Raw genomic sequence first — 26,458 nt, forward strand, 5'->3', positions numbered from 1 at the left:
AGCCATGATCTTATTGAATGGCGGGGCAGGCTCGAAGGGCTAGATGGCCTACTCCTGCTCCTATTTCTTATGTTCTTATGAATTAACTGCTTAAAAGAAATAACGAAGCAGATTAAATATTTCAATATACCTTTATAATAACAGGGAATCCTTTTGATCTCTGTCTTCAAATTAATAATGCTGTTTCAAAGCTAGACGTTCCCAGTCTGGCCCCGACATAAGGGGGCACAGCTAGTGTACTCCTGTGTCATGCTGGGGCCTGCGGGGATTGTCCCACTGAAGCCGAAGGCTGCTGCTCATCTGGATTGCACCGCAATTTTTCAACTCAGGCAAGTGCCCAAAAAATTCCATGGCTTTCCAACGCTAATATGGGCATTCAACCTCTGATCTTCAGGTAAGCGTTCTCCAAGGCAGCCTTCATGACACATGTAAATGCAAACCTGCCAAGCAGAAATGATAAACCAAGTTCCGCACACACGAGGATGGCCTCAACCGGGATCTTGTCTTTTTTTAATTTTTGTTTTTATTCCAATTCAATCCAATCAAGTCCAATTCAGTCTCAACCACTTGAGACATTCCCAATCCAAGCTGACAAGACAGGGCTCTCACCTCCTACATGATCCAAGCTGATTGAAGTAGGCATAGCTCCTCCTCCAAGATTTGATCTCATTTGCATCTTAGCCAGAAGTCCAAGATGCCACTTTTAAAAATTGCTTCAAATGAAGCTGAAATGTAACCTAATGACTTCAACCAAACGCAGCATGTCGATACTACACTTGATCTTAGCCAAAAGGCCAAGGATCTTGTTACACTAACCCCCACGACTTGCCTGGGCTTGCAAAATCTCACTAACTTCTGCTGGAGATAATTCACGCCTCTAACTTGTGCTTAAACGCTCTCTCCATTCATGGGAATTTTTCTATTCCTGTCACCTACAATTACCTTGCTTGCTTAATCTGTCTGTATTTCCTTGCAGCCTGCGTCCTCCCCACAGCTTATCTGTCCACCTAGCTTGGTATCATCAGCAAACATACATACGTTACTCTGTCTCTTCATCTAAGTCATTAATTTAGATTGTAAATAGCTGAGGCTGCAGTAACAAAGCTTGTGGCACTCCAGTAATCACAACATGCCAACTTGAAAGTGTTCCACTTGTGGCGACTCTGTTTCCTGTAAACCAAAGCTCTATCCATGCCAATATATTACCCATGTACCATAAACCGTCATCTTGCTCATTAACACTTTATGTGGCATCAAATCAGCTGCCTTTTGGAAAGTCAGGTATACTGATATATTCATATATATTCAGGTATCCTCAGGTCTACTGATTCTCCTTTAACTATCTTACTAGTTCCTTCCTCAAAAAAACTAATTCATTTGTCAATTTTATTTTTCTTTTCATATGATAAAATTGTCCAATCATACTATGGTATTCTAAATGCCTTTAGACAATGCAGCTTTTATGTGGAACAGCCCTATTTAGCCATCGTCATTTTCCCCAGTACTTTGATGACTGTACTGGCGCCGTTTCTGGCTCTTTCCCTGTATCTGGCAGTTTCATTAACTTTGCTGCCAATTTCAACTTACTCTGACTTTCTCATAATCCAGCTCCAACTCTTCTCTTGCTTGACTTCTCAGGCTCCATTTCAGAGGAATGCTGTTGAACTATTCACTATTAGCCCACCAACTTCCACACATCCTGTTCCAGTCAGAACTGCGCATTCCATTCTCCTAATTGCTCTCGCTGTCACATTCATTTCGATGATCCAATGTACCTTCTCCGTTACCTCCAGTGTAATGCCACTGCCAAACACATCTTGTCCCACCTGCTTCCTCAAACAGATTGTTCTATTGTGACACTCTGGTTCACTACTCAATCACTGACCTTCTCTGCTGCAACAGATCTTTCCTTTTGCACATTTTCTTAGCTACCCTCTGCTCTTCATTTGTTTAAAACCTATTGCATTTTTCTTACTTTTCCCAGTTCTGATGGAAGGTCATGAGCATTAACCGTTTCCTTCTCCCCAAATGCTGCCTGACCTTCTGGGTGTTTCCAGCATTTGCTGTTTCTAATCCAAGACCACAGCCGGTATTTTACCACCTCGCCCGCCCTACTCTCAGAACGACATTCTCTGTTGGTCTCGGGCGGGATCTTACGAGCCTCAGACGGGCAAGGCAGTAAAATTCTGGCACACCTGTCTTGCTGACCAAACAATACGTTAAATGATTATTTAAAAACGTTAACACTAAATAAAATGATACACAACGTGATACAACTGCATGTTTCTTTTAACATTCACATTCACACACTTTAATATCATGAAAATTTATTCAGACATGGCTTATGTGTATTTAATGTACAACTTTTACAGAATGCTTTCTTACAACATCTGTTTCCAAACAGCGGAATAGCAAGATACAGTAACAAATCGCCAAAGACATTTTAAATAGAAATCTTTATTTACAACATTAACATCAAGAGGCAAATAAATCAGTAAAAGCAATATCTGCTAACAACCTTACCTTTAATTATTTTGTGTTTTTTAAACAAATTTTCTATCATACTTGCTTTGCATGAAATGTAACATTGGGATACAAATAGCAGTATTAGCTATCTTTAGACGGAGCTAAATTAAATCCTCACTACTTTTCCAATACTGTAGGTCTCCTCCAGTTGGCCTTTCAAATATTGCTTTTACAGCATGATAAAATTATTAATTTTATTATTTTAAGTATTTTTTTAACCGGTGTCTACCACCAACAGAACTTGATACATAAAATTAAAAACACAAAAATTAGATTGAGGCTAATGGGAAAAATAGAAAGAAAAAAGTGACTCATTATAATACCTGCATTGAATTATTCCTTATTTAAATAATAAATAGTTTGCTCCACTGGGTAAACCTATACATTAACCATATTAATGTACAATTTGGTGTTATCAGTAAGGAAAGAGCTTGAATATACATGATCTCAGATTTCTGTAGTAGTAAGCAATCTAAGAATAAAAAAAATAAAAAAAATCTATAGTCTAATCTCACACATTTTACCTAGAAATCCCAAACTCCAAGAGCACCCAGTTCAGATCGCACATAATTATTGTACAGGAATTCAAAACAATCATTTTCTGCATTAAAATATAATTCCATTTTATTCACAGTGCTCTGAACTCATTTGTGATGTGAAGCATTATTAGATAAATTTACAGTCAGGGAAGCGGGTTGGGGGGGGTGGGGCTAACAGGAAAATCTGGAGATTGGAGATGCAGCCCAGCCCTTTTAGTTTCCAAATCCATTGTGGACATTAGTACTGTCAGTGTTGAGACTCAAAGAATGATGCCAATTCACAAACATTCCAGAGTCACAAAATTTTCATTAAAATATATGCCAGTTCCATGAAGTAAGCCTTCTAGAAGGTGACTGACTCCATGGTGGCGTATTGTTCAACAGGCACTGGATGCCTTGGGTACTTGATCCATGCAACTATTACTCATCTGCAATCTGCCTCATTAGGATACTTGATCCTACTTAGCTTCTAGCCAACCTTGCTCCAATATTTCGGATATCCACTTATAGACGAATTCCAGGAGGATCAGGAGTAAGAATGTGAGTCACTTTCTTCCTCCCCAACTCAGAGCCATTGAGGACAACTGCAATGTGCCTTTCTTCCCCTCAGCCTCCTCATATCTGATGAAGATCAAACTCTGGAGCTCTTCCGGTTGGCATGTTTCCCTTATTCCCTAGATGAACCTGCTGAGGACTCTAAAGTTTTGCTAATTTCTCGAGCGAAGCTGACATGACATTTCATGAGCAAATTAGAATACCGATAGCTTGCACTCTTGGAAACACGGGCATTTTCCACTCTGAAGCCACAAACAGGTGCTCTAATAGGAGTTTGTGCACTGATCTTTTGTAAAAATTGTTCACCTTAAGAAAAAAGGGATCAAGTTGAGACAATCGGCAGTTAATTTGAGTTTGTCCCATTCCTAAATAGCTCTGTATAAAAACCCTTTATTAGAACTATCCATTGCAATTTTGTTTTAAAGTCAGCTTGTAGTAATAAGCCGTAGAAACTTATATCAAATGCAAGCATCTCATACTGGTTCTAAAAAAGTCCTTTTTTTCAAATTATGGAAAAACCAACTCATTTTTGTAACGTGGGAACTCATCTAATTACTAATCTTCCCTGCTGGGATGCAAGCAATTTAACCTGTGCCATGCACCATGATCCAGTACAAAAGTGAAAAATTCTGCAATCAGCCAGGTAGTTCTGCAATTCACCTTCCTGTTGAGAATGAAATACCCATATCGCTCCAGGTACCAGGTCACTAGCTGTCACTGGGCATTGTTTGCCAGTGAGGAATGTTCAAACAGTGGACTGCAGTTTGAAACAGGGAATAAATCCTGCTTAATGGCCACAACATTCAGGCATGGGAACATAGGGAGATCAGCTATATTATTATGCCTAGATTTAACAGAGGAAGCAAAGTGGAAATGGTAAATAATAGTGAATAAAATATGCACTTTAATTGGTTATATTCATAAGGACACTCTTCACTGAGTACAGGTATAGTATTTACTTCCCCCTCAGGATGCAGAAAAGTGCAACCAAATATAAATGAAACAGTGTGAAGAACCATATGGAAAACTAACGTCAGACTACTGGGTTATCACCATGATCCCTTACACTATCAGGCTAGTTTAATCATTTGTTTCTTTCTTTTTGGTTAGTTTTGACCTCTTATATGGATGAGCAGCAAACCTGAGTGCTTTCATCACTTAGCAACCAAAGTAACTGATGCCTCCCCCGGCCCACCCACAGTAAAACGTTGTCCGTGCATACCACGATTAAGCTTTCAATCTTGAAAGCATCCACTCTGAACTACCCATGTATAAATAAGGCAAGTTTTTATTCCCCGCTCCAAATAAAAATCTTTTTCATTTACTTCAAGAACGAGACTCTGTTTCCAACTGAGTGGAAACAACAGGCACTCAGCCATTTTTCTGCTTTCAACTTGGCCAGGGCAACAGCTGAACTGTAATGCCTCTGTTTTATGGATTACTCAGCTCCATCTATGCATGGTTGGCTTCAGACGGCCAAATTTTGTTTTGGCTCATTTGTACACCAGGGAGCACAAGTCAAAAGGCTGCCAAATGTCTGTCCTGCGTGCAAAACGCAGCAATTAATGACTGAAAGACGTCTGCATCTACACAGTTTTCAGATAATTAAAAAAAAGCCTAAACATATTAAGAAGGGATTCTTCCAAAACTAAAAAAAATTCAGACGATGTTACTTAAACCTCTCCTAATAAAGCAAAGTTTCTTTCAGTTTAAGAACAGCCAACATGCAGTCGGTAATACACTAAAATTAAATCAAATGTCTGCTTTGTTTCTTGTGGGGTTGGGACTTCACCAAAAAAAAAAATCAGTCGATGTGGAATGTATCTGCTGCTGTTGACAGCAATTAGTTGTTTTCTTTTAAACTATGTTAAGTGATCAATATGATCAGACAAGGCCTCAGGCCTTTAGTTGCACAAAACATACCCATTTGCTTCAACTAAGGTAGGTTCAATTCAAGATAATATTCGAAAAAGCTGCCAAGAGCAGCATTTTGTTTTCTATTCCAATCACCCAGCATTTGCTTGTCTACAAATGCAAGTTACAATAACAAAGTTAACCAGGCTTGACACTGTCTTTATCTAAGGTAGTTCTAGTAACTTTGTACATATTGATTTAAAAAATAATGAGGCTACAGAGGCAGAAATGCATTTGTGGCCTGACTCAAACTGTATTAGTAGCACAGAAACCTTGCACTTCAGTTGAATTGTTGCATAGATTTCTGCACCATCTGAACATTTGACTTCAGTCATCCGGGGTTTGGGGGGGAGACGGGGGAGGAGTCTCCACTTAAATTGCTGTTTTGGGGGAAAAAGAAGTTCTCAGTGGCAGTAACTAATTTTGCGTTAAAATGCTAGTCATGATTTTGTGTCATCTTAGGGTACACATTCTTTTTCTTTGAGACAAAAAAAATGCACCAGCAGACATGTCCAACCATGTGAAACACTATAAACTCCAGCAAATCAATGGTTGAGTAGAAAGAAATATGAGCAGCAGCAAACAGGGTAAGTAGAAGGAAAAAGAAACTCTCATTAACTAGAACAATCAGCATTTATGGAATAAAGACTACAAGCGAGCTCAGATGTGCAAAATGATTCCACTTCCCTGTGATGAGCATGTTACCTTTATGCTTCGTTGTCAGCCTAAAATCTATCGTTCAATTGGTTTCGCTCAACTACAACGTTAATTTTATATTTCTAACAAACTTTGGAAAAGACACGGCAATCTAGAAAATTTTTTTTGTTTTAAAACAAATCTGAACACACCCTGAAATCAGCGGCATTACAGTTAGCACATGGTAGCAGTTACTTCCAAATCAATCTGAGCAGAATTTTCTTCCTTCTTTCCAAAACAAAAGTCCCAGTATATCATTGTCCACACAAAATCAAAAGCAATCAAAATTTAGTTTTACAGCTAAACATAAAAATGCTATCCACTGAATTAAACGCCATCACGATGAATTGCATAATGCTCAGTCCTATCACTCATTCATCAGGTCATCACAGACCTTGCACATTTGGAATCTCACAATCAATAATTTACACTCAAAGTAAGGAAATTAGGTAGAATATTATTCCTTTGGAGTACAACCATGTAATGTAAGCTGATGTTTGATGCAATATCACTTGAAACCTTGACACCAGAGTTGAAACTCATTCCGAATGATGCAAATCTCATTCCATTCCCCCTATACTTGTCAAAGCAGTGGAAAGCCAAAGTTCTACCTTCACAAGGATCCTTACATCATCCATCACCAAACATAGACACTATGAGTTATTGCTCAGCAATTTACAGGCGACCCCTCTCTTCCTCTCACAGAGGTGAGGATGTCCAAGCAGCACTTGATGGGTAATTCTGTCTCAATATAAACTAAATTGAATACTTGTGAGAAATAAATCACTTTTCAAACTTTTGATCAGTTACTGTTTGACCAATTTAAGCTTTGATTTTCAGGTAAGATTTATGCAGTTGCACTTTTCAGAAGCACCTCTTTTTATAGATATAATGGCGGGAAGGGGAGAAGAGAGAAAAATAAACTTTTTAAAAAGTTAAAAGCTAGATTGGCAGCACAGGATAAAATCTGGGTGATCAACATGGAAAAACCTAAAGATCTTGCACATTTTTACAGATTGGCTCAGTTGTCAAGGTCTGGTGCGAACAAGACTGACAACTTGAACTGGTGCTAAAAGGCAAATGAACAGAAATAAGGATCTGTCAAATATTTAGCCTCACCAATGCTGTGCAAAAAAAAAATCAGAAAATGTGACCTATAAAAGTGTATATATAATATAATATTGTATTCATTATTTACAAGATATATTCACAGGAGCCAGCTTCCAGGAGTTTTATGCTGCAGTACCTTGCTTTTGAGTGAACAGCACACACTTTATATATTAACCCCATTCGAAATTTTATCTGCAATATTTTTAAATAAACAAAATTATTGCTTGGCATTGCATACGCAGATTTTAAAAGTTGGAGGTTGGTCATACAGTTACGTTCCACTGCAAAATACCAATGGGATATTTATCGCAAAGATGATTTGGAAAACAAAAACAAGAATTTGCTAATGTGCAGATATGGCTATACTGATCATGAAACACTGCAGCGATCCTAGACTACTTCAGCCCTCTCTAAAGTGCATTGACAAGCACACAGTCCTATGCTGACACTTAGCAGTCACCTTTTTCTTCCCCCAAAAGTTTGTAAATGTGACAATCACATTACAAGTGACATTTCACAATACTGCCCAAAAAAAGAAAACAAGGCTCGGTACTGTATTAGAGAAAGATGCAAGATTTGGCAAGGGAAAAGGTAGCAACCAGATGACATTAAAGTACAATTAAAAACCAAAGCAAATCCTAAATGATTTGAGTTTTTGACCCAGCGGTGTACTGCTGCTAAGAGTCTTCTTTTTGATAAAACAAACACATCTAATAAAAACCGAGAAACCGTTCTCTTTTTGTTAAGAAATGTACAACTTAGCAGGCTGGCACAGTGGTTCTATTTGGGCTGCACCAATCCCCAGCTGCACACAAGGTGGTGCCACTTCCATCTGTGTAAGTGTCTTTTGTTGTATATTCTCACAGTGCATTGCTCTCAAAAGCCATATGGACCCAAATTAACCATTTTTGGATTGATGATCAGCCGTCCTGAGTTGTCAGCAATATTTCTGTTTCAGGGAAAGGAGAGAAAAGAAAGGGAGTTAAGGGCATTTTCAAAGTCTGACATTTACTCCAGTCTGATTCAATATAAAACCTTACAATTAAGTCAAACAACTTACACAATCATTTTTTTTATGCTCCAAGGAAGAGGTGACTGTGTTGGAGGACACAATGCACTTTGGATTTCATGACATGATCAAGCTCTTCCAAGTCAGAGGCACGGAGCCTAGATTCTCCCATTTTGCACCAATAACATGTTTTTACACCTACCTGCCTATGGTTTGTCCCCATGCATTTTAACAAAAAACTTGAGTTGGCAAGCATAGAACTGAAATAACTGTGACAAACAATCTCATCAGAATGTTATAACTGTGTAGTATTTCTATTTTCTATATCAGCCACCCTCACAGCAACAAGATTAGGTTGGAGAGGCTGGGACTGCTCTTAGATCAAATGAGATTTGATAGGTGAACAAGATTACAAACGTTTTGGACAAGACAAGACAAAGAAATACTGTTCCAAATTATTGCTGATGTTGTAAGGGTTTGGACAAGCAATACAGGGATAAGGAGGAAAACATTTTTATTCAGTTGTGTTGAAATTGGCTGTTGCCTTTTCCTACACCTTCTGAGGGTACTAATAGCAGAGTAGATAAGAAGAAACCATGGATACAGTATATTTGGATAACCAGAAGGCATTCTTACGTGGTGTCACACAAGAAGAGAGTTTATAGGATTCTGATTAACATGTTAGTTTGGACTGAGGATTGGTCAATTGGCAGCAAGCACAGAGTGAGAATAAACGGGTCATTTTCAGGATTGCGGGGGTCATTTTCAGGATTCCGGGCACTAATGGGATGCCATGACGATTGGATCTCAACTCTTTTACAATCTTTATCAATAACTTGGCTGCAGAGAATGCACAAATCGCCAAGATGAATACTAGATGGGAAAGTACGCTGCAAGGAGGATGCAAAGCAGCTGCAAAGGGATGCAGATTAAATGATGGGTAAGAAGGTGATAGATGGGTATACAATGTGGGAAAGTGTAATATTATTCACTCCAATAGGAAGAATGGAAACATGTTTTTTTTTTAAAACTTCTGATATTCAGAAAAATTTGTGGGTCCATGTACATGAATTACAGATAAGTTAACATGGAGATATAACAAGAAATTTGGAAGGCAAATGGTACTTTATTGCAAGGAAATTTTAAAAATCAGGAAGCCTTGTTGGAATTGTATGAGATTTTGGTGATACTACACCTAGAATACTACATACAGTTTTATACCATATTTGCATTAGAGGGAGTGGACCAAAGTTTCACAAAATGAGAGCTGTCTGCTGAAGAGTCGCTGATTAGAATAGGCCTGTGTTCTTTGGAGTTTAGAAAACAGAGAGGCGAAATGTATAAAATTCTTTGAGATCTTGATAAAGTGGATGTTAAGAGGCTATTCCCCCGGCAAGAGATTTTAGAACTCGGGATCATATTCTCAAGATAAAGGACTGGCCATTTAGAAGTGAGATGGGGATAAACCCGCTCAGAGGGTTGTGGACCTTTGAAACTCTCTAACACAGAGGATTGCGGATGTTCCATCATTAAGAACCTCCAAGTCCAATGTTAGGAGAATTTTAGGCACTGAAGAACAATCAAGGGGTAGGGAACAGGGTGGAAAATGAAGTCGAGGGCAAGGATCAGCCACTGCAGGCTCAAGAGGCCACATGACCCACTCCTGTTTATGTTCTTGCATTACAACAGTGACCACACTACTGCATTGGTTATGAAGTGCTCTGAGACATAGCAAAATCATGAAAAACTTTAAAGATAGCACAAGTTTTGTTTTTACTTTAGTCCCACCTGTTCTGGACCCATGGTTGACATCCCTGACACAGACATTTGGGTCATGCCAATTTGCCCTGGCATCTGACCCATACTGCTGCCACTGGCATTTACTGGCATGTTGGCATTCATATTCATCAAACTGTTGTACGTGCTGGCATTTGTCTGTTGTCCAAATTGCTGTGGAGGCTGCTGCGGAAATGTACTGCCAAAAAAAGACAAATACAAAATCAAAAATAAACCTTCATGCTCCTTTGTAATCTCATGCTATTCAAGGAATTGAGGTGTGCATAACACAATAACAAAGGCCTTGCGACACTTTTGGTTTCATCTTTCCAAAATACAGGCCCTACCTCTTTCTATTACAACACCTTGCAATTTGAGGTGAGCCCAATATGCTTGTACTAGTTACTTTTGCAAGTTTTGATCACCTTCTGCGTAAAGAAATAATTACTGACGTCAGTCCTTGACAGCTTGTTGCTTTGACATTTCTCATAAGTATTGTTCTAGCTTTATTGTCTCTACTCTATCAGGATATACAAATTACATTCAGCAACATTGCAATGTAATTTCTGCTTCACAGCAACTCTAAAGTTATAATATACATTTCAAGCCAGGGCTCAATCCAACACCAAAGGTAAGCAGCATAAAACTCATAAGAAAGAGTAAACATGTATAGCTTTGATTGCATGAAATGTTAATCCACTGTAGGGTCAAACCAGTCTTAAAGAGAATCCCTTAGCTATGCGGATTTTTAAAAAATCTAACTGTCATAAATTTATACAATGGCAATGCTGCCATCCATACACATATAACACATGCACATTTAAAATGAGCTCTGCGAGAACAGTTCTGTAACAACAGATATAGGCTGGCAGTTTAAACAATATACTATCTGGTTGGAACCATAACGTTCCCCCTGATATCTTTTTTCAAGGTGGAAAAGACCTAATGGTTCTTCAGAGCTCATGAGAATGAACTAATACCAGCTAATAATCGCATACCTATTTCCACCCATGTTTCCTGTGGACCAACCCTTCATGTCAGTGGTTGTTTGGTAGACAGAAGCTGCCTGAGGGTGCTGCATCATGGGATTCTGCGAAAGTCCCATTCTTGACATGAGTGCATTATGGGGGCTGGGGGCCCTGCCAAATGTTGGATCAGGTTGTTGATTCATTCCTGAATGAACAGAGAGAAAGCTACAGTTAATCCACAACTAATGCAACCATTACAACCGCCAAAATAAATTGGGGCAAAATTTAAATAACTATTTTAATTTATCAACTCGTATATAACTTATAAATAAGCACCCCTTTGACAAGGATGTTTCATTGTAATTCTAGCATAAAAATGATAGCTTTTTCCCATGTTAGGTCTTACTAGGGTAACATTCCTCAGGAAATGGTAGCTCTTTTGCATCTTGTCAATACAAAAACTTTCTTGCTTGCCATGACAATAAATGTCAACAGGCTAGTCAACAGGCTGGGATTCAGTGTTTCCCAAATGCCCACGTAAGCATCATTTCCAGTAGGTGATTGCTCAATAATGATTGGTAATGAGATACCAGGTGGATTTTTCTTTCTTGAATAGAGACGCCGAAGCTAATTGCAATAGGGCAGCACAGTGGCACAATGGTTAGCACTGCTGCCTCTCAACACCAGGGACCCGGGTTCAATTCCAGTTTTGGGTGACTGTCTGTGTGGAGTTTGCACATTCCTCCTGTGTCCTCTGGGTGCTCCAGTTTCCTCCCACAGTCCAAAAATGTGTGGGTTAGATGGATTTGCCATGGTAAATGTGTGGGGTTACAAGGATAAGGATAGAGCAGGGCAGAGGGCCTGAGGTGAGATATGCTGTCAGAGACTTTCTGCAGACTTTTAAGGGTTGAACGGCCTCTTCCTGCACTGTCGGAACTCTATTCTATGACCATCTCATTTAGTGGCCCAGCTGTTCGGTATGGCTAAAGATTCACCATTAGACCTCTGTCAGGTCATGTGAAAATCAAGAGTACTTTGTCCATAATTTACCAACCAACTGTCTGAAGTATTTCACTCCAAGCATTCCTTAATGTCTTAATCAGGGATCAAGTATTACAAGGTTTCAACAGTTGCTTACTGAAATACAGTCAACAAAATATAGAGATACAAGTGTAGTAATGAGGAAAATGTATTGTTAAAAAATGGAGTTAATCTAACCAATCAATTGAAGGGATGTTAAAGGAGAAATGAAAGCATTGTTCAAATAAATACACTTCAAGACAAAAGATATGTAAAACTAATTGAGAAAATAAATTCATTCCTGAAATATTTATAGTGGTAAATAGGTAGAAGACTTATAAAAATGAGCAAAGAGAATGTTTTAGAACAATAAATGTGTCAGCTGTCAATAGATAATGATTTTTTGAAATCAGATTCAAAATTTTTCCATTGGAATTAATTTGAGCTGGGACAGCAGCAAAGTTTAGAAACTGTTTATGGACAAGGGATACAGACTATCTTCACCAACAGCTTGCACTCATATGCTGTTTTTAATGCAGTGAAATGTTGCAAGATACTTCACCACATTATCAGGCAAATCTGATACTAACACAGAGGTTGAAAACTTGATCAGAGGTAGGTTTTAAAAGGCCACTTTAAAAAAGGCCAGTAGAGAGAGACACAAAAAAGGAGCAGCTGGACAAGTTGGGCCGAAGGGCCGGTTTCCATGCTGTAAACCTCTATGACTTTATGATTATGTGAATTCTAAATCTTACAGCCATAAAGACCATGAATAGGAGTAGGAGTAGGCCATTCGGTCCCTTGAGCCTGCTCCGCCATTCAACAGGATCATGGCTGATTCGACATGTGTCACATCCAGTTTCCTGCCCTTTCCCCCTAACCCCTGATTCCCTTATTGATCAAAAATCTACGTCAGCCCTAAATATTCACAAGGACTCTGTGGCAAGATGTTCCAAAGACTCACAAGCCTAAACAATTGAAGGCACAACCACTAATAGAGCTGCGGAAAGCATGTACGTGTGAGATGTCAGTTTTGGAGGAGTACCAACAACTTGGAAACTTGTAGGGCTGGAACAGGATGAGGCTATGGGGGAATTTGAACACGGCTCAGATTTTTATATTGAAGTATTGGTGAACCAGAAGCCAACATAGGTCAGTTAGCACAGGGGTGCTGGAGGGGACGGGACTTAGTTAGGATTTGGATTTACAGAGGATGGTTGGCTCATGGCCAGCCAGAGAACACGGGAATTGTTGAGTTTGGAATAACAAAGGAATGGAGAGGGGTTTCAGTAGTAGGTGGACTTCAAATATGCAATGATCAGTGAATGATGTGAATGACTGAATTTGACAACTAGACTCCAACCATCTGTTTTCCCACATTTTCATTATTCCATAGATAGTCTGATACCAGAATGTCCAACACTAAGCTGTAAACCCCAGAGGCACGTTTATGGGGAGCTGGAGGGGAAAAAGGAGGACAAATGACAAAGGTTTTTGAGATAAGTTATAACTGAAAGGTAAAACAAATGAAAAAAGACTTTGCTATCTTCAATTACATACCATAACTTGGATGGTAGGTGAATTGCTGTGGTGATGCTGGGGTTATCTGAGGCCCTCCCAATGCACCTTCCATGCCAGTGGGAGCGGTTACATTGGGTGGAGGGCTGAAGCCTTGTTGCTGTTGCTGTCGCATAATCATGGCCCGTTGCATCATCTGCCTATGGCGTTGACTCAGGAGGTCTCGATGTCGCTGGGCCATTAACTGTGCATTGAAAAAACTCTACAAATTAGTGCCAAAGACACAAACGGCCCACAATAATCTACAGAACTTGTCAACAGGATTTGAATGTGATCAATATTTGTTTAAAGTTATATGATCGACTAAGCATTGAATGATTGCCCTTTGTGAAAGAAGCATGTGATCATCGTAGAACTGGCCCAAAATTAGCTCCAAGAACAGTTCAGATGGTCTCTAGGACAGTCTTGATCAGCTTCTTCCTTGTACAATGATAATGTGAATAATGTGAACTAATGCACTTGTCCAGACATAAAATATATATTGTTTTTAAAAAGTGTCTGTACAGCACGAGTTCTCCCAAGCCTGGACTAAAAGAGTTAGCTGCTTCATTTCCTGCACATGCTGGTACCATTATACTTCAGTAATTGCAGCAATCTTTCTCATCTTTCCATGATTCTCATATTCCCTGCTTAACAATAATATCCAGTTACTGTAAATTACACTTTTTTGATCCAAAACTATTCTTGGTCTTCACGACAAGTCAGAGAATAGAAGTCCGTAAAAGGGTTGCAGCAATTATTTAGAGTAGGTTAGAAGCAATGTTCACTGTAGGCTGCATGGCTGTTCAGCAACCCAAAAGTCCCTGTTCAGTTTGCACATAAATCAGCCCCTTAAATTACCGCACATAGGTGGCTATGCAAAACAATTAAAAGCACCCACGCGTGTAAATAAGTGCACTCAGAAATTAAACTAGAGGGAGTTTTGGTTAGAAGCATATTCAGCAGAGTCATTATATCACAGCTTCATCAAATAAAGCATGTATACTACATGCTCTCAACTTTAGAAAAACTGTTCTCACTTCACAGCAACTGTCATTCACACACCCCATACAACTTAAGGAATTGGCTTACGGACAGAGGCCGGCCACTTATTTTACACATAAAGAGCACATGTATAATTTAAAAATAAAGTATGAAAACACTGGCCACACACCTGTGCCACCATTTGCTGTGGTATGCCTTGTCGGAGAGCTGGACTGACTGCATTGGGATTTTCCAGCTTTACTCCAAGGGACGGACGGTTTGGATTCATAAGCTACAAAACACAAATTTCAAAGGTCTTTATAAATCCGATTCAAATATAAAAAGCATCTCACGTCAATGTAGCATATGCCTCTTACATCCCTCACATTTTTAGCGCAGTAGAAAAAGCCGTAATTTATAACAAGATTGATTGGTGACATGATTAACTGAGCTCAACTCAATCATCAAGAGCAGGAAATGTCACAGTATTCAACTGTAGGAATGCTAATCAAAGTGACCAGGTAGTTTAAAATCAAGAAAGCAAATAGTAGATTTTGCTTCATAAGGAGATATAGGTTTTTAACTCCCTAATTCTGTCTAATCACACAAGTCATAACAATTACGGGGAAAGAGAATGCTTGTGGAATTATGTAAACAAAACTGCGTCCTGCTATTCAGTTGCAGAGAACACGGTAAATCTAATGTTTTAAGGACTCTGATTTTAATGAACCTATTGAAATTTACCAATGCCAGCAAGCAACAGGGCCTCACAATAACATTCAGGTTTGATAGAGAGAACCTTACCAATACTGGAGAAAAATTGCACTACTGTAACTGGCTGTGAAGATTGCAGTTCTGTATATTTACTCTGGCAGTATTTGCTCCTTGCATCAGATTTCTGGCTCTGTCATTGACCGGATGCAGGCATAGAGAACGCAGCAGCGTGGGCACACAACCCCTATATTTCCTCTCCCTGATCTTAAGTTACTAAGTATTTAAAAATCTTCTGAGCAAGTCATGTTAAAAATGTTCACAGGCAAGCCTGAAATCCCTATTTCTGCAGTTCTCCATATTTACTCCAGTCCAATGTTGGCATCTCCACATCATATTCTACATTTGGACACTGAAAGCCAAATGGAGAACTGAAGAAATAGGGTTTCAATTTCAAAATAAGCGTCACCACTTCAGATTCCAGAAAAATGTAAAGGCATTAAAAAGACAATACAGAAAAGATTCACAGGAATGGTTCCAGCAATGAGGATCTCCAGTTACCTAGATCAATGATTTCCAACTTATGTGTCATGGCACACCAATATACTACTAAAAGATGTTGATGCACACCACCTCTTTCCTCTGAACTGCCCTCTAGCAAAAGATTTTTCTAGGGTGATTTTCAGCTTGCGTTCGCTATCAGAGAGAACAGCAACGCAGTTGGAAAATCTGGAGTGAATCAGGATACGCGGGTTTACATGTTCTACAGTGCATATGCGGATACCTAAAATCTTTTGCCATCTGCTGGTCTGAATCATTTTTTTTTTGCTTAGACAGAAATGCCATTCATACTCACTCTGGACAAATGCTTTGGTACTTTACTACAACCATTACCACTCCCTTTGTCTTTAGTTCCATGGAATCTTTGCCCTTTAATCTCTTGCATCCCATTCCAGACCTTCCTACTATTCTTCCTCCTCTTCTCAGCTTTCAATGGTTTGAAACTATTACATTTCTACCTACCTCCAGTTTTGAAGAGTCATATTAGACTCAAAAGATTAACTCTGTTTCAATCTCCACAGATGCTACTGGAGCTGTTGAGTATTTCTAGCACATTCTGCTTTTTCCCAGCAGCTATAATTATTTTATTTTTATTTTAGCTACTACCAGCTACCACTTGAGATCTTTCCTGATCAACCCCTCACCAACCCCTTTCATTCGCTCTCTCAAGATTTATCTGAAGGCTCGCTGGAGATGCGAAAAACTGCAGCATGCGACGGTGCAGAGGGACCTTGGGGTCCTTGTGCATGAGTCGCAAAAACCCAGCTTGCAGGTGCAGCAGGTGGTCAGGAAGGCTAATGGGATGCTGGCCTTCATTGCGAGGGGGATTGAATATAAAAGTAGGGAGGTCTTGCTGCAGCTGTATAAGGCGCTGGTGAGGCCGCAGCTGGAGTACTGTGTGCAGTTTTGGTCGCCACACTTACGCAAGGATATTTTGCCCTTGGAGGGAGTGCAGAGGAGGTTTACTAGGCTGATACCGGAGTTGAGGGGGTTGAGCTATGAGGAGAGGCTGAATAAACTAGGCTTGTACTCGTTAGAGTTTAGAAGAATAAGGGGAGATCTCATTGAGACGTACAAGATGTTGAATGGGATGGACAGGATAGAGGTGGAGAGACTCTTCCCGCTCAGAAAGGACAGTAGGACTAGAGGGCACAGCCTCAAGATAAAGGGTGGCGGTTTACAACGGAGTTGAGGAGGAACTTCTTCACTCAAAGGGTGGTGAATCTCTGAATTCTCTGCCCGTTGAAGTGGTGGAGGCTGCCTCGCTCAATATTTTTAAGACGCGGGTTGATAGGTTTTTGATAGGCAAGGGGATTAAGGGTTATGGGGAGAGGGCGGGCATGTGGAACTGAGCCACGACAGATCAGCCATGATCTTATTGAATGGCGGGGCAGGCTCGAGGGGCTAGATGGCCTACTCCTGCTCCTATTTCTTATGTTCTTATGCCTAGAAGTTGTCCACAGTTCACTAATTCAATATACTCCACCCTATAATGTTCATCCTCAAGTCCATCTGTTCTAGTGCAGATTCAGACCACCCACATGCAAGTTCTAACCCACTTCCTTCATCCACACGATCAAGAATTAAACTCGAGGTCAAAATGAAGATCGATGTTCAACATGGACAATGCAACACATAACTGTTCTTACCTGCTGTGGGCCTTGTAACCTCTGCTGAAGTTGTAATCTAAGTTGTTTGGGAGCAGAAGCATTCATCATGCGATGCCGGGCAAAGTTTGCTCTTGCATGAATGTTGGCAAGGGGGAAGCTGCCTTGTTGACCCATTTGATTCATCATGGGGTTAAAGCCAGGTTGCTGGCCCTGCATGGAAGGGTAACATCCCTGTACTGGGCCAGGCTGGGATGGAAATGGTTGACCATATGTAGTTTTTTGTTCCAACATCATGGTTGCATCCTGCCCCGAGAACAGTTCTGAGTGTGCCTCAAGAGGTTGAGCCTAAGCAGCAAAAATAATAAAGGTTAATCTGATTCACTCCATAAAGCCTTAACTGAAGGCGACAGTGTCCAAATTTTTCATCTCTGTTATCTTTAACAAATTCCACAGAACCATAAAACCCCTGAAGATCAGAAGGAGGTCATTCAGCCCATCAGTGCACCCCATCTCTAAAGCATCTCACTCAAAGCTACCATGATCTTGCACCTGAAAGTAAGTTTGGTGAGCCTGACTTTTAAATATACTTCGCTATGGCACTAATATTATCAAATTTAAGTGTACAGACATACTCATACTTGCTCTTGACAACCTGCCAAAGAACATCTGGGGAGTTTAGAAGAATGAGGGGGGATCTCACCTCGCTAAATATTTTTAAGACGCGGGTTGATGGGTTTTTGATAAGAGAGGGGATTAAGGGTTATGGGGAGAGGGCGGGAATGTGGAACTGAGCCACGACAGATCAGCCATGATCTTACTGAATGGCGGGGCAGGCTCGAAGGGCTAGATGGCCTACTCCTGCTCCTATTTCTTATGTTCTTATGTTTAAGTAACTGGAAGTTTTTTTTTAAAAAGCTGAAAGAACTGTGGCAACAAATTATATACCATTTAGCTTTAACAACTCAAATGTGCATGCATTGTAATTGAGAAGTAGATGCATATCCCAAGTAATCAGACTGGAGGTATCCTTCAAGTACTTGAGATATAAATTTAAGCTTTAATATTTAAAACCTTAAGGACATTTAAATGGGAAGCAGTCAAGAAGGCCAATCAGCATTACCATTGTACATCAGCCTTTAAGGAAATTGATGCTTTCGCTGCTCTTACATCACTCCCCATTTGGCCATTGAACTTCAGTGAAATTATCTACAAAGGAACTCTTATATTGATAAAGTGGGATTACTTAATTTCCTTACTTAAACTCCCACCATCAGCTCTACTTTTCTGCCAATACCTGCTCGTATAACTCAGACACACACACACACACACACACACAGGACCAACAGACCAAGTCTACGAAAAACAGAGCAGCAGCCAAATTGAAATTGGTACCAACACAATATTAGGCCTGAAAAAGTGGGAAGATATAGGAAATGCAAAATGCAGTTGAAGCAAGAAATACCTGTGTTTAGATTATGATCTATGTTGCCAGATGACAAACATAGGAAGAAGCATGGAACCTCGAACTACTTGCTAATTTGTTTTAGCAATGTATTTCTTTCTGTGCACATGCACAGGAAATAAATATCCCCCATAGAGTTCTCTCTGTAAATTGACAACGCCATACTGGTGCATTGTGCTATCAAGGTACTTTGTTGAGACTGCTTTACACTGATGGTGCAACCTGCACCTAGCCACAAAGTCCCCCAAAACAAGACTGTTCAAAGGCAGCACAATGTACAAATTGTTATTTATCATTCCCCAGCTCTCATATCATTTACTGTTACTGCCTCGTGTCAAAGGGAAAAAAAACAAAAAACTGGAAAGTTTGACTGCGGTACCTGACTAATAAGATCTGGAATTCCTAACGCCCTGTCAATTTCTTCCAGACCCATTTCATCAGCATTGCTCAGCAGGGTGTCTAATTGATCCAGTAGCGCTTTCTCATCATTCTGAGCTTCTGCTGTCGTGGGAGGGCAAAGAAGATCATCCAGGGAGCTTCCAAATGGCTGCCTGTAATAGAACATATTTAGAGCCAAATACATTATTGCAAGTACAAACAGTATAGATTGACCCCAAACTTGGATAAAGGAGAGAGCAGCATACATGGCTATTTTAATGCATACAAATCCAGGAGATTCTGACCACCTTAGACCATTAGTGAATCACAAATTAGCTTTTCTTGTTTTAACACATTAGCAGCTCAGGTATTTAGGTCAGAGAAGTTCATGGCATAGGAACTCACTCAACCTATTGTGTTTACGATGGCTCTTTATGAGAGTGTTTTAATAGTAATTCCGCAGCCATGCTTTCATCACATTGGAGTGGGTATCTCTAAGGAGATTCACATGTAGCTTCATTTGCTGGAATAACCTGCCTTTAGAAAAGGTACTTTGAAAACAGAAACAAAGAAAATTGGCCAGTAGGCAGAGTTTCACACAATTCTACAAGACACCAAGCCATCGGCTCAGTTCCTGGCTATATTTCTCAAACTCAGCCATTCAATCTGAAGGAGTCATTCAGTAGATGCCTGAAGCTTGCCAAGGAGGAAGGAGAGAAAGTTAGGGCAATGGTTCCAGATTGTTCTTACTCAACACTTGAATAGATTGCAAGATATCTTCAGTGTTTACACTACACCTGAAGCCAAAAAAACCTGACCTTAGGATACTTTGTTCAATTTCAATTGACACAAAATGAATAAAGGGTGGAACAGTGTGTTGTAACTTATCCAAAGGGTGGCATGACAATCTGTCAATCACGAAGGAAGTTGAAAGTAGGAGTTTGGTGATTCTCAAAACAGTCCCCAATGCGCACAGTATCATAGCGAATGGCCTATAGTTTGCCACTAATTATCAAGGGACCAGAATGGCAGCAAATATACAAAAATTAAAATGTCAAAATAGGGGCTGCTCATATAACGTTGGGTAAAATTAACTCTGCTCTCAATAGTGCTACAACTGACCTGGGAATGCTTGAAGTCAACACAAAAGATGATACCAAAATTAAAGACCACGCTGAATCTAATGTGAATATTTACTATAAAAGTGAATTTTTTCTGAAACAAAAAACAAGCAGCAAGACCATTTCTGCCCCCACTGTTCAACAGACAAGTTAACCTGCTTTGGTTGCCTGAGGCTCCTTGTTCCATCTGAAGGACACCTTCTGACCATGATGCAGTTGGATTGGCTGGACCTTGTTGTTGTCCAAACTGCGGACCTCCAAGGCCCATATCCATTTCTGTAGGTCCTAGGTAATGAGAATATTTATAAAAAAATTACATTGCAGATTTTAAAAATCTGGATGCTGTACAGTAAAATTAAATGTCTTTATCCTACTCCTCCACATAAAATCAATTTTAACTTCCAGCCAAGAGCGTGGATATGATCTGCTCCTTTTCCTCTACCAATACAACTCAAGCCTATTGGAAACAGTTGCTTATGAACAGTTCAAATCCTTCTCCAATTTGCTTTCCTCAGTCTCATAGTTAATTATTTATGGGAAATATTTTATGGATTTTCTTTACAAAGAAACATTAGATTGTAGCACTCTCATTGTCTCGTATAATTAAGAGGAAGGAAGTGGGAGTGACAAGTGAGCCTCCTGCTCTTGCCTCAGAAATATTATAACTGTGTACAACCATTAAAAAAGATAGGAAAATGAGTGAGCAAAAGTGAGCAATGTAACAAAGAACCAACTTTAGAAGTCAGACTAAAGCTAAATAAGCTTTGGCCTATCCTTCAAAGTGTGGAATTCAGAGATTGTGATGCACTCATTTTTGACAAATGGCTTTTGAAACATTGAAACAGAAACAAGGAGCAGTAGCTCATTCAGCCCTTCAAGCCTGTTCCACCATTCAATATGATCATGGTTGAACCTCTATCTTGATGCCACGTTCACACTTTTTCACCATAGCCTTGATGCCATTAAAATCTAAAAACGCTCTCTTTCTTAAATTCATTCAGTGACTTGGCTTCCACAGCCTTCTGCATCACAACTGCTGGTTCACCTTTATCTATCCTAATAGCTCCATCCTCAAAAAAAACTCCAGCTGATTTGTTCAGCATGATTTGCCTTTATAAACCCAAGCTGGCTTTGTTCAATCCTGTTAAGGCTTTCCAGGAGTTCTATTAGCTTTCCTTTTATAAAGCCTCTAGCATCTTCCCCGCTAACTTGGCTGTAATTCTCCTTTTTTAAAGTAGTAGGATTACATTTACCACCCTCCAATTTGTAGGAACTGCGCTAGAGTCTATAGAATTTCGGAAGATGACCACCAATGCATCCAATATACCCATTACTTCAATATTTTAGGATGTAGATTATCAGGCCCTGGTGATTTGTCAGCCTTTAAGCCTATTAATTTCTCCAGCACTATTTTCTTGCTAACACTCATTTCCTTCAATTCTGCTCTCTCACTATACCCTTGGGTCCTGAACATTTCAGGGAGGTTATTGTGCCCTTTTTTGTGAAGACAAATGTGTATGGTTATCCACTTTGGCAAAAATAATAGTAGGAGGGATTACTATTTAAAGGGTGAAAAGCTGCAGCATGCTACAGTGCAGAGGGACCTGGGGGTCCTTGTGCACAAGTCGCAAAAACCCAGTCTGCAGGTGCAGCAGGTGATCAAGAAGGCGAATGGAATGCTGGCCTTTATAGCGAGGGATAGAATATAAAAGCAGGGAGGTCTTGCTGCAACTGTACAGGGCACTGGTGAGGCCGCAGCTGGAGTACTGTGTGCAGTTTTGGTCGCCGCACTTGCGCAAGGATATTTTGGCCTTGGAGGGAGTGCAGAGGAAGTTCACTAGGCTGATAGTGGAAATGAGGGGGTTGGACTATGAAGAGACACTAAACAGACTGGGTCTGTACTTGTTGGAGTTTAGAAGGATGAGGGGGGATCTTATAGAGACATATAAGATAATGTAAGGGACGGATAGGGTAGAGGTAGAGAGATTCTTCCCGCTCAAAGGATAGCAGGACTAGAGGGCACAGCCTCAAGATGTGTGTCGGGGGCGGGGGGGGGGGGGGAATGCAGAGTTTAGATTGGAGTTGAGGAAGAACTTCTTCACTCAAAAGGTGGTGAATCTCTGGAATTCTCTGCCTGTTGAAATGGTGGAGGCTACCTCGCTAAATATATTTAAGTCACGGGTAGATAGGTTTTTGACAGACAAGGGAATTAAGGATTATGGGGAGAAAGCAGGAAAGTGGAACTGATCCACTTCAGATCAGCCATGGTCTTATTGAATGGCGGGGCAGGCTCGAAGGGCTAGATGGCCTACTCCTGCTCCTATTTCTTATGTTCTAAGTCAGAACTAAAGAATGTGTTTGATGTGGTCAACATTTCTGTCATTTCTTCATTCCCCATTATAAGAACATAAGAACATAAGAACATAAGAAATAGGAGCAGGAGTAGGCCATCTGGCCCTTCGAGCCTGCCCCGCCATTCAATAAGATCATGGCTGATCTGTCGTGGCTCAGTTCCACTTTCCCGCCCTCTCCCCATAACCCTTAATCCCCTCTCTTATCAAAAACCCATCAACCCGCTTCTTAAAAATATTTAGCGAGGCAGCCTCCACCACTTCAACGGGCAGAGAATTCCAGAGATTCACCACCCTTTGAGTGAAGAAGTTCCTCCTCAACTCCGTTCTGAACTGCCCCCCCTTTATCTTGAGGCTGTGCCCCCTAGTCCTACTGTCTTTTTTGAGCGGGAAGAGTCTTTCCACCTCTATCCTATCCATCCCATTCATCATCTTATACGTCTCAATGAGATCTCCCCTCATTCTTCTAAACTCTAACGAGTACAAGCCTAGTTTATTCAGCCTCTCCTCATAGCTCAACCCCCTCAACTCCGGTATCAGCCTAGTAAACCTCCTCTGCACTCCCTCCAAGGCCAAAATATCCTTGCGCAGGTGCGGCGCCCAAAACTGCACACAGTACTCCAGCTGCGGCCTCACCAATGCCCTATACAGCTGCAGCAAGACCTCCCTACTTTTATATTCAATCCCCCTCGCTATGAAGGCCAGCATCCCATTCGCCTTCCTGACCACCTGCTGCACCTGCAGGCTGGGTTTTTGCGACTCATGCACAAGGACTCTCCCGGCTTTTGACTGAAGGTTGCGGGCAAGAGGTAGGAAAAAATGGAAGTAGAAAAACTTACTCAGTCCCATCATCTGTTGCTGAAGCAATGTTCTTGCACCAGATTGTCCATTAGATCGTATCTGCATACCAAGGGATGAGTTACCCACCATAGCTCTTTGCAGGGACGAGCTATAGTCGGAGCTTGGTCTGATCATAGAGTTAGGTCCTGTGTTCCCAGTAGAGTTTGGCAATCCCCACTCCCCTGTTGCCATGGCTGTTTGCTGAGCAATGCTCACACCGCCATGTGAACCTGATAAACAGCAATAAGATTTGAATAGGCCAGTGTTCCTTCCATAATTACATTTGCAAAGTTGAAATATGTCCAGTACAGAATGCATTGCACATTTATATAAATATTTTATTTATTGAACACAAAATTTACTTATATGTATGGACAGTACAGTGGCACAACTGTTAGCATAGCTGCCTCTCAGTCCCAGGACCCACTTGGGTCCCAGCTTGGGTCATTGTGTGTGCAGTCTGCACGTTCTTCTTGTGTCTGCATGGGTTTCCTCCAGGTGTTCCAGTCTACTCCCACGGTCTGAAAGACATGCTGGTTAGGTGCATTAACCATGCTAAATTTTCCTCAGTGTACCTGAACAGGCACCTAGGCGACTAGGGGATTTTCACAGGAACTTCATTGCAGTGCTAATGCACACCTACATGTGACACTAATAAATGAACTAAGATATTTCATGGCCATCATCTCAATGAAATAAAAGACTCCCACAAAAAACAAATAACAACTATTATTCGTTATTTATGTAGATGGTATTGATGACTATGTGGGGAGTAGGATTAGTAAGTTTGCAGATGACACAAAGATTGGATGGGTGGTTAAGTGAGGTGGAGTGTCTGGGGCTACAAAGTGATATAGACGGAATGGTCAAATGGACAGATAAGTGGCAGATGGAATTTAACCCTAAAGTGTGAGGTGATACAATTTGGAAGGAGTAATTTGACAAGAAAATACTCAGTGAATGGTAGTTCGCACAGAAGTTCTGTGGAATGAAGGAACTTTGGCATATTTGTTCACAGATTTCTGATAGTGGAAGGGCATGTTAGTAGAGTCATGAAGAAGGCACAGGGGACACTTGCCTTTATCATCCGAGGCATAATTACAAAAGCAGCAAAGTAATGTTGGAGTTGTATAGAACTTTGGTGAAGCCACTGGCAGAGTACTGTGTGCAGTTCTAGTCACCACATTATCAGAAGGATGTGATTGCACTGGAATGGGTGCAGAGGAGATTCACTAGGATGCTGCCTGGAATGGAGCATTTAAGTTATGGAGAGAGATTGCGTAGGCTTGGGTTGTTTTTGTTGGAGCAGAGAAGATTGAGGGGCTACCTGATCAAGGTGTACAAGTTTGAGAGACATGGACAGAGTGGATAAGGAGCAGCTCTTCCCCTTAGTTGAGGCATCAGTCACGAGGGGACATAGGTTTAAGGTGGGGGCAGGAGATTTGGGGTGGGCAGAAGGGAGAGGATGTGAGGATACTCTATTCCTCAGGGTTACCAGCTGAGGGGGAGATGGTGTCCAGGATGCTGGAAGAACTGCTTGCTTCTTTTCTTTTACATCTATCTCAACAGACAAGAAGGGGCCAGGACAAAGTTTCATTCAAAAAACATCTCTGACAATGCACCAAAGCCTTATTGCAAAGCATGTGGAATTAGGAGTACAGCCAATTGACAGATTCATAGTTGAAAGGCAGAGGTTGAGGGTAAAAGGGCAATACTTCGTGAAAGATACTATGATTGGAATTCTCCCATCCTGCGCATCACTAGAATTCTAGTGGGTGGGTGGAGACCATGTAAAGGTCCATTGATGTCAGGAGGGAACCTCTAGTTTTAGGTGAGCGCGGCCGGAGAATCCATCCTGGTGTTCCAACTACAGCTTTTGTTGGGGCTGCTCAAAACTATGATACTTATAAATAATCTGAACTTAGAAATTGAAGGAATAATATTAAAATTTGTTGTTGATACTATCAGAGACAATAACTCAGTCCAAAAAGGGTTGAAGGAGGGCATTGATGGCTAGCAGTTTCAGCAGATATTAAAGTTTAATGCATAAAGTCTGACCTTGTCAAAGGAAAAGGAAAACACCTCAAGTTCCATAATTTAAGTCAGTGAGAGAACAGAATAACCCCGTATTGAATACACATATGTGCCTTAACAGATGATAGACCAAGTATGCAAGGCCACAAAAAATGATGATGATTTGGTGTTGCAAATCAAAGCAGGCCCCAGTCAAGTGTATATGCTTTTGAAAAGACTATTTTAAGTTGAGTGGCGGACATGCACAGATTCCCTGTTGCCTTGTTGTCAATGTAAAGTTTGAAGTGCTGCTCAATTATTGAAAGGAGCATGAGCATTAATTACTAAAATATCGATCCTTAAAAAATCCACAAAGGATCATGAATGTACATTAAAGTTCTTAAAAAAATTAATGGGCATAATAAAAAGTTTTATTTTTGAATTGATAAGTACAGAAAATAGGAATGGACAAAAGCCACTCAATTCCATCAAACCCACTCCTGCCACAGACAATTTACTACTTCTAATGGTGCACTGTACCTAATATAATGTTCTTTAATGGATAAAAGCTTGAAGATCAAGATTGTGTAACATTCTCCATGAGCTCCCAAAGACTTAACCAAGAATTGTGAAATATTGATCTGCCCTTTGGATGAAATGCTTAATCGTCTGCTCTATCAATCTGTATTGAAGATCCCATGGCACTAATTTCGATACGAGTAAGTGATTTTATCCCCAGCGTCCTGGCCAGTTTATC

At 40.5% G+C, this 26,458-nt stretch overlaps 1 protein-coding gene across 15 annotated transcripts in view; it reads right to left on the bottom strand.

The window, feature by feature from the left end:
- Window positions 1–2,283: 2,283 nt before the first annotated feature.
- LOC145353842 (nuclear receptor coactivator 3-like) overlaps window positions 2,284–26,458 on the bottom strand; it is a 212,395-nt gene continuing 188,220 nt past the window's right edge. For all 15 annotated transcript variants that reach the window (XM_080204696.1, XM_080204700.1, XM_080204706.1 and 12 more), the window contains 9 exons: window positions 23,688–23,918; window positions 20,653–20,782; window positions 19,378–19,549; window positions 17,576–17,881; window positions 14,845–14,946; window positions 13,674–13,875; window positions 11,124–11,298; window positions 10,138–10,324; window positions 2,284–8,289 (listed from right to left, as the gene is read on the bottom strand). In XM_080204696.1, coding sequence (XP_080060822.1) covers window positions 8,278–8,289; window positions 10,138–10,324; window positions 11,124–11,298; window positions 13,674–13,875; window positions 14,845–14,946; window positions 17,576–17,881; window positions 19,378–19,549; window positions 20,653–20,782; window positions 23,688–23,918 — 1,517 coding nt within the window. In that variant the 3' untranslated portion in view covers window positions 2,284–8,277. The remainder of the gene's footprint in view (window positions 8,290–10,137; window positions 10,325–11,123; window positions 11,299–13,673; window positions 13,876–14,844; window positions 14,947–17,575; window positions 17,882–19,377; window positions 19,550–20,652; window positions 20,783–23,687; window positions 23,919–26,458) is intronic.

This window comes from Carcharhinus amblyrhynchos, chromosome 16 (assembly GCF_965287045.1).
Source record: "Carcharhinus amblyrhynchos chromosome 16, sCarAmb.v2.hapA, whole genome shotgun sequence".
Taxonomy (NCBI): domain Eukaryota; kingdom Metazoa; phylum Chordata; class Chondrichthyes; order Carcharhiniformes; family Carcharhinidae; genus Carcharhinus; species Carcharhinus amblyrhynchos.